The 9,102-nt window shown below is 42.0% G+C and overlaps 1 protein-coding gene across 1 annotated transcript in view; it reads left to right on the top strand.

The window, feature by feature from the left end:
• LOC121563441 (phosphomannomutase 2) overlaps positions 1-8,856 on the top strand; it is a 47,522-nt gene extending 38,666 nt beyond the window's left edge. Inside the window, exons 7-8 of the mRNA XM_045215536.1 lie at positions 1,408-1,523; positions 8,420-8,856. Coding sequence (XP_045071471.1) covers positions 1,408-1,523; positions 8,420-8,524 — 221 coding nt within the window. The 3' untranslated portion in view covers positions 8,525-8,856. The remainder of the gene's footprint in view (positions 1-1,407; positions 1,524-8,419) is intronic.
• Positions 8,857-9,102: the final 246 nt, after the last annotated feature.

Raw genomic sequence — 9,102 nt, 5'->3', positions numbered from 1 at the left:
CTCCCTGTCTCCCACCCACTGTCCCTCCCTCTCTCCCCCACCCACTGTCCCTCCCTCTCTCCCACCCACTGTCCCTCCCTCACTCCCACCCACTGTCCCTCCCCCCACTCCCACCTTCCCCCCACTCCCACCCACTGTCCCTTCCCCACTCCTCCCACCCTCTCTCACTCCCCCCACCTTCTCTCCTCCCTCCCTCTACCCCCCTCTCCCTCACTCTCCCACCCCTTCTACTCCCTCCCTCTCCCCCGTCCCTCTCCCCCTCCCACCTCCCTCCATCCCACCCCCTCTACTACTCCCCCTCCCACCTCCCTCCATCCCACCCCCTCTACTACTCCCTCCCTCTCTCCCCACTCCCTCCCCCGTCCCTCTCCCCCTCCCACCTCCCTCCATCCCACTCCCTCTACTACTCCCCCTTCCCACCTCCCTCCATCCCACCCCCTCTACTACTCCCCCTCCCACCCCCTCTCACCTCCCTCCATCCCACCCCTCTACTACTCCCCCCTCCCACCTCCCTCCATCCCACCCCTCTACTACTCCCTCCCTCTCTCCCCACTCCCTCCCCGTCCCTCTCCCCCTCCCACCTCCCTCCATCCCACTCCCTCTACTACTCCCCCTCCCACCTCCCTCCATCCCACCCCCTCTACTACTCCCCCTCCCACCCCCTCCCACCTCCCTCCATCCCACCCCTCTACTACTCCCCCTCCCACCCCCCTCCCACCTCCTCCATCCCACTCCCTCTACTACTCCCCCTCCCACCTCCCTCCATCCCACCCCCTCTACTACTCCCCCTCCCACCCCTCCCACCTCCCTCCATCCCACCCCTCTACTACTCCCCCCTCCCACCCCCCTCCCACCTCCCTCCATCCCACCCCCTCTACTACTCCCCCCTCCCACCCCCTCCCACCTCCCTCATCCCACCCCCTCTACTCCCCCCTCCCACCCCCCTCTCACCTCCCTCCATCCCACCCCTCTACTACTCCCCCTCCCACCCCCTCCCACCTCCCTCCATCCCACCCCCTCTACTACTCCCCCTCCCACCCCCTCCCACCTCCCTCCATCCCACCCCCTCTACTACTCCCCCCCCACCTCCCTCCATCCCACCCCTCTACTACTCCCCCTCCCACCCCCCTCCCACCTCCCTCCATCCCACCCCCTCTACTACTCCCCCTCCCACCCCCTCCCACCTCCCTCCATCCCACCCCCTCTACTACTCCCCCCTCCCACCCCCCTCTCACCTCCCTCCATCCCACCCCCTCTACTACTCCCTCCCTCTCTCCCCACTCCCTCCCCTCCCCCGTCCCTCTCCCCCCCCACCCCCCTCCCACCTCCCCCCACCCCCTCCCACCTCCCCCTCTCCCTCCTCCCTCTCTCCCCTCTCCCTCCTCCCTCTCTCCCTCCTCTCTGCAGGTGGTCAGATCAGTTTTGATGTGTTCCCAGAAGGCTGGGACAAGCGTTACTGTCTGGGCCTGGTAGAGAAAGACTCCTATAAAACCATACACTTCTTTGGAGACAAAACTAAACCTGTAAGTAGATTTATAATGACAACCATGTTATAGCTTTATAATGACAACCACGTTATAATGACAACCACGTTATAGCTTTATGATGACAACCACGTTATAGCTTTATAATGACAACCACGTTATAGCTTTATAATGACAACCACATTATAGCTTTATAATGACAACCACGTTATATCTTTATAATGACAACCACGTTATAGCTTTATGATGACAACCACGTTATAGCTTTATAATGGCAACCACGTTATAGCTTTATAATGACAACCACGTTATAGCTTTATAATGACAACCACGTTATAGCTTTATGATGACAACCACGTTATAGCTTTATAATGACAACCACGTTATAGCTTTATGATGACAACCACGTTATAGCTTTATAATGACAACCACGTTATAGCTTTATGATGACAACCACGTTATAGCTTTATAATGACAACCACGTTATAGCTTTATAATGACAACCACGTTATAGCTTTATAATGACAACCATGTTATAATGACAACCACGTTATAGCTTTATGATGACAACCACATTATAGCTTTATAATGACAACCACGTTATAGCTTTATGATGACAACCACGTTATAGCTTTATAATGACAACCACGTTATAATGACAACCACGTTATAGCTTTATAATGACAACCACGTTATAGCTTTATAATGACAACCACGTTATAGCTTTATAATGACAACCACGTTATAGCTTTATAATGACAACCACGTTATAGCTTTATGATGACAACCACGTTATAGCTTTATAATGACAACCACGTTATAGCTTTATAATGACAACCACGTTATAGCTTTATAATGACAACCACGTTATAGCTTTATAATGACAACCACGTTATAGCTTTATAATGACAACCACGTTATATCTTTATAATGACAACCACGTTATAGCTTTATGATGACAACCACGTTATAGCTTTATAATGGCAACCACGTTATAGCTTTATAATGACAACCACGTTATAGCTTTATAATGACAACCACGTTATAGCTTTATGATGACAACCACGTTATAGCTTTATAATGACAACCACGTTATAGCTTTATAATGACAACCACGTTATAGCTTTATAATGACAACCATGTTATAATGACAACCACGTTATAGCTTTATGATGACAACCACGTTATAGCTTTATAATGACAACCACGTTATAGCTTTATGATGACAACCACGTTATAGCTTTATAATGACAACCACGTTATAATGACAACCACGTTATAGCTTTATAATGACAACCACGTTATAGCTTTATAATGACAACCACGTTATAGCTTTATAATGACAACCACGTTATAGCTTTATAATGACAACCACGTTATAGCTTTATAATGACAACCACGTTATAGCTTTATAATGACAACCACGTTATAGCTTTATGATGACAACCACGTTATAGCTTTATAATGACAACCACGTTATAATGACAACCCGCGTTATAGCTTTATAATGACAACCACGTTATAGCTTTATAATGACAACCACGTTATAGCTTTATAATGACAACCACGTTATAGCTTTATAATGACAACCACGTTATAGCTTTATAATGACAACCACGTTATAGCTTTATAATGACAACCACGTTATAGCTTTATAATGACAACCACGTTATAGCTTTATGATGACAACCACGTTATAGCTTTATGATGACAACCACGTTATAGCTTTATAATGACAACCACGTTATAGCTTTATAATGACAACCACGTTATAGCTTTATAATGACAACCACGTTATAGCTTTATAATGACAACCACGTTATAGCTTTATAATGACAACCACGTTATAGCTTTATAATGACAACCACGTTATAGCTTTATAATGACAACCACGTTATAGCTTTATAATGACAACCACGTTATAGCTTTGTAATGACAACCACGTTATAGCTTTATAATGACAACCACGTTATAGCTTTATATTGACAACCACGTTATAGCTTTATAATGACAACCACGTTATAGCTTTATAATGACAACCACGTTATAGCTTTATAATGACAACCATGTTATAGCTTTATGATGACAACCACGTTATAATGACAACCACGTTATAGCTTTATAATGACAACCACGTTATAATGACAACCACGTTATTGATGACAACCACGTTATAGCTTTATAATGACAAACCACGTTATTGATGACAACCACGTTATAGCTTTATAATGACAACCACGTTATAGCTTTATAATGACAACCACGTTATAATGACAACCACATTATAGCTTTATAATGACAACCACGTTATAGCTTTATAATGACAACCACGTTATTGCTTTATAATGACAACCACGTTATAGCTTTATAATGACAACCACGTTATAGCTTTATAATGACAACCACGTTATAGCTTTATGATGACAACCACGTTATTGCTTTATAATGACAACCACGTTATAGCTTTATAATGACAACCACGTTATAGCTTTATAATGACAACCACGTTATAGCTTTATGATGACAACCACGTTATTGATGACAACCACGTTATAGCTTTATAATGACAACCACGTTATAGCTTTATAATGACAACCACGTTATAATGACAACCACGTTATAGCTTTATAATGACAACCACGTTATAGCTTTATAATGACAACCACGTTATAGATTTATAATGACAACCACGTTATAGCTTTATAATGACAACCACGTTATAGCTTTATAATGACAACCACGTTATAGCTTTATAATGACAACCACGTTATAGCTTTATAATGACAACCACGTTATAGCTTTATAATGACAACCACGTTATAGCTTTATAATGACAACCACGTTATAGCTTTATAATGACAACCACGTTATAGCTTTATAATGACAACCACGTTATAGCTTTATAATGACAACCACGTTATAATGACAACCATGTTATAGCTTTATATTGACAACCACGTTATAGCTTTATAATGACAACCACGTTATAGCTTTATAATGACAACCACGTTATAGCTTTATAATGACAACCACGTTATAGCTTTATAATGACAACCACGTTATTGATGACAACCACGTTATAGCTTTATAATGACAACCACGTTATAGCTTTATGATGACAACCACGTTATTGATGACAACCACGTTATAGCTTTATAATGACAACCACGTTATAGCTTTATAATGACAACCACGTTATAGCTTTATAATGACAACCATGTTATAGCGTTATAATGACAACCACGTTATAGCTTAATAATGGGCAGTGCAAATAGTCCGGGTAGCCATGATTAGCTGTTCAGGAGTCTTATGGCTTGGGGGTAGAAGCTGTTGAGAAGTCTTTTGGACCTAGACTTGGCACTCCGGTACCGCTTGCCGTGTGGTAGCAGAGAGAACAGTCTATGACTAGGGTGGCTGGAGTCTTTGACAATTTTGAGGGCCTTCCTCTGACACCGCCTGGTATAGAGGTCCTGGATGGCAGGAAGCTTGGCCCCAGTGATGTACTGGGCCGTACGCACTAACCTCTGTAGTGCCTTGCGGTCGGAGGCAGAGCAGTTGCCATACCAGGCGGTGATGCAACCAGTCAGGATGCTCTCGATGGTGCAGCTGTATAACCTTTTGAGTATCTGAGGACCCATGCCAAATCTTTTCAGTCTCCTGAGGGGGAATAGGCTTTGTCGTGCCCTCTTCATGACTGTCTTGGTGTGTTTGGACCATGATAGTTTGTTGGTGATGTGGACACCAAGGAACTTGAAGCTCTCAACCTGTTCCACTACAGCCCCGTCGATGAGAATGGGGGCGTGCTCAGTCCTCTTTTTTTTCCTGTAGTCCACAATCATCTCCTTTGTCTTGGTCACGTTGAGGGAGAGGTTGTTATCCTGGCACCACACGGCCAGGTCTCTGACCTCCTCCCTATAGGCTGTCTCATCGTTGTCGGTGATCAGGCCTACCACTGTTGTGTCGTCGGCAAACTTAATGATGGTGTTGGAGTCGTGCGTGGCCATGCAGTCATGGGTGAACAGGGAGTACAGGAAGGGACTGAGCACGCACCCCTGAGGGGCCCCTGTGTTGAGGATCAGTGTGGCAGATGTGTTGTTACCTACCCTTACCACCTGGGGGCGGCCCTTCAGGAAGTCCAGGATCCAGTTGCAGAGGGAGGTGTTTAGTCCCAGGATCCTTAGCTTAGTGATGAGCTTAGAGGGCACTATGGTGTTGAATGCTGAGCTGTAGTCAATGAATAACATTCTCACGTAGGTGTTCCTCTTGTCCAGGTGGGAAAGGGCAGTGTGGAGTGCAATAGAGATTGCATCTGTGGATCTGTTGGGGCAGTATGCAAATTGGAGTGGGTCTAGGGTTTCTGGGATAATGGTGTTGATGTGAGCCATGACCAGCCTTTCAAAGCACTTCATGGCTACAGACGTCAGTGCTACGGGTCGGTAGTCATTTAGGCAGGTTATCTTAGAGTCCTTGGGCACAGGGACTATAGTGGTCTGCTTGAAACATGTTGGTATTACAGACTCAGTCAGGGACATGTTGAAAATGTCAGTGAAGACACTTGCCAGTTGGTCAGCACATGCTCGGAGTACACGTCCTGGTAATCCGTCTGGCCCTGCGGCCTTGTGAATGTTGACCTACTTAAAAGTCTTACTCACATCGGCTACGGAGAGCGTGATCACATAGTCGTCCGGAACAGCTGGTGCTCTCATGCATGCTTCAGTGTTGCTTGCCTCGAAGCGAGCATAGAAGTGGTTTAGCTCGTCTGGAAGTCTTGTGTCACTGGGCAGCTCGCGGCTGTGCTTCCCTTTGTAGTCTGTAATAGTTTTCAAGCCCTGCCACATCCGACGAGCGTCAGAGCTGGTGTAATATGATATATTAATGTTGATGTTGTGCTTTAGGGAGGAAACGATATGATATATTAATGTTGATGTTGTGCTTTAGGGAGGAAACGATATGATATATTAATGTTGTGCTTTAGGGAGGAAACAATATGATATATTAATGTTGTGCTTTAGGAAGGAAACAATATGATATATTAATGTTGTGCTTTAGGGAGGAAACGATATGATATATTAATGTTGTGCTTTAGGGAGGAAACGATATGATATATTAATGTTGTGCTTTAGGGAGGAAACAATATGATATATTAATGTTGTGCTTTAGGGAGGAAACGATATGATATATTAATGTTGTGCTTTAGGGAGGAAACAATATGATATATTAATGTTGTGCTTTAGGGAGGAAACGATATGATATATTAATGTTGTGCTTTAGGGAGGAAACAATATGATATATTAATGTTGTGCTTTAGGGAGGAAACAATATGATATATTAATGTTGTGCTTTAGGGAGGAAACGATATGATATATTAATGTTGTGCTTTAGGGAGGAAACGATATGATATATTAATGTTGTGCTTTAGGGAGGAAACGATATGATATATTAATGTTGATGTTGTGCTTTAGGGAGGAAACGATATGATATTAATGTTGATGTTGTGCTTTAGGGAGGAAACGATATGATATATTAATGTTGATGTTGTGCTTTAGGGAGGAAACGATATGATATATTAATGTTGATGTTGTGCTTTAGGGAGGAAACGATATGATATATTAATGTTGATGTTGTGCTTTAGGGAGGAAACGATATGATATATTAATGTTGATGTTGTGCTTTAGGGAGGAAACGATATGATATATTAATGTTGATGTTGTGCTTTAGGGAGGAAACAATATGATATATTAATGTTGTGCTTTAGGGAGGAAACGATATGATATATTAATGTTGATGTTGTGCTTTAGGGAGGAAACGATATGATATATTAATGTTGATGTTGTGCTTTAGGGAGGAAGCAATATGATATATTAATGTTGTGCTTTAGGGAGGAAACGATATGATATATTAATGTTGTGCTTTAGGGAGGAAACAATATGATATATTAATGTTGTGCTTTAGGGAGGAAACGATATGATATATTAATGTTGATGTTGTGCTTTAGGGAGGAAACAATATGATATATTAATGTTGTGCTTTAGGGAGGAAACAATATGATATATTAATGTTGTGCTTTAGGGAGGAAACAATATGATATATTAATGTTGTGCTTTAGGGAGGAAACAATATGATATATTAATGTTGTGCTTTAGGGAGGAAACAATATGATATATTAATGTTGTGCTTTAGGGAGGAAACAATATGATATATTAATGTTGTGCTTTAGGGAGGAAACAATATGATATATTAATGTTGATGTTGTGCTTTAGGGAGGAAACAATATGATATATTAATGTTGTGCTTTAGGGAGGAAACAATATGATATATTAATGTTGTGCTTTAGGGAGGAAACAATATGATATATTAATGTTGTGCTTTAGGGAGGAAACAATATGATATATTAATGTTGTGCTTTAGGGAGGAAACAATATGATATATTAATGTTGTGCTTTAGGGAGGAAACAATATGATATATTAATGTTGATGCTGTGTTTTAGGGAGGAAACGATATGATATATTAATGTTGATGTTGTGCTTTAGGGAGGAAACGATATGATATATTAATGTTGATGTTGTGCTTTAGGGAGGAAACTATATGATATATTAATGTTGATGTTGTGCTTTAGGGAGGAAACAATATGATATATTAATGTTGTGCTTTAGGGAGGAAACGATATGATATATTAATGTTGTGCTTTAGGGAGGAAACAATATGATATATTAATGTTGTGCTTTAGGGAGGAAACGATATGATATATTAATGTTGTGCTTTAGGGAGGAAACGATATGATATTAATGTTGATGTTGTGCTTTAGGGAGGAAACGATATGATATATTAATGTTGATGTTGTGCTTTAGGGAGGAAACAATATGATATATTAATGTTGATGTTGTGCTTTAGGGAGGAAACGATATGATATATTAATGTTGATGTTGTGCTTTAGGGAGGAAACGACTATGAGATCTATGCAGATCCCAGAACCATCGGACATGAAGTCACCTGCCCTGAAGATACACAACGCATCTGTCAAGACCTGTTCTTCCACTGACACACAACAGGGATTAGATTTCTAAAGTGCCAAAGGGACAGACTCTCTTCCTGCCCTACCATGTGATCAGGTGACCATTAGGGCTATTATGGAATTATGGGTAATGATTCATTGTCATGCACATGGCCACGTTTGTCATAGTTGTCATTTTTGATAACTTGAAAAAAAGCTTCTAATGCATATCTGAAAGTTAGCTTGGAGTGACCTAATGCATACAACACCGCTTTGGTGACACCTCTGTTTAGAAAACAAATGGTTTTGTCCGCTGGGAACTTTTTTATTATAAACCATTGTATGGTAGTTATGTTTTTCAATAAACACCTTAGAAAACATCTCTATATGCTGTGTGATTGGTGACATGTACCATTAAACCCAACCTAATACCATTACAAAACATACAGTGTGTTTGGGACCTTTACCATTAGAGACCATTAGAGACCATTGGAGACCATTAGAGACCATTGGAGACCATTAGAGACCATTAGAGACCATTGGAGACCATTAGAACTGCTGTAGCCTAATGGTTTTCTTGTTCGCCAGGAATGTTCTAACTAATCCAGACGTTTATTGAAGGGAAT

This window comes from Coregonus clupeaformis, unplaced genomic scaffold (genome assembly GCF_020615455.1).
Source record: "Coregonus clupeaformis isolate EN_2021a unplaced genomic scaffold, ASM2061545v1 scaf0470, whole genome shotgun sequence".
Lineage (NCBI taxonomy): Eukaryota > Metazoa > Chordata > Actinopteri > Salmoniformes > Salmonidae > Coregonus > Coregonus clupeaformis.
The sequence above is the reverse complement of the archived record's forward strand: the minus strand, read 5'-3'. Positions and strand labels throughout refer to the sequence as shown.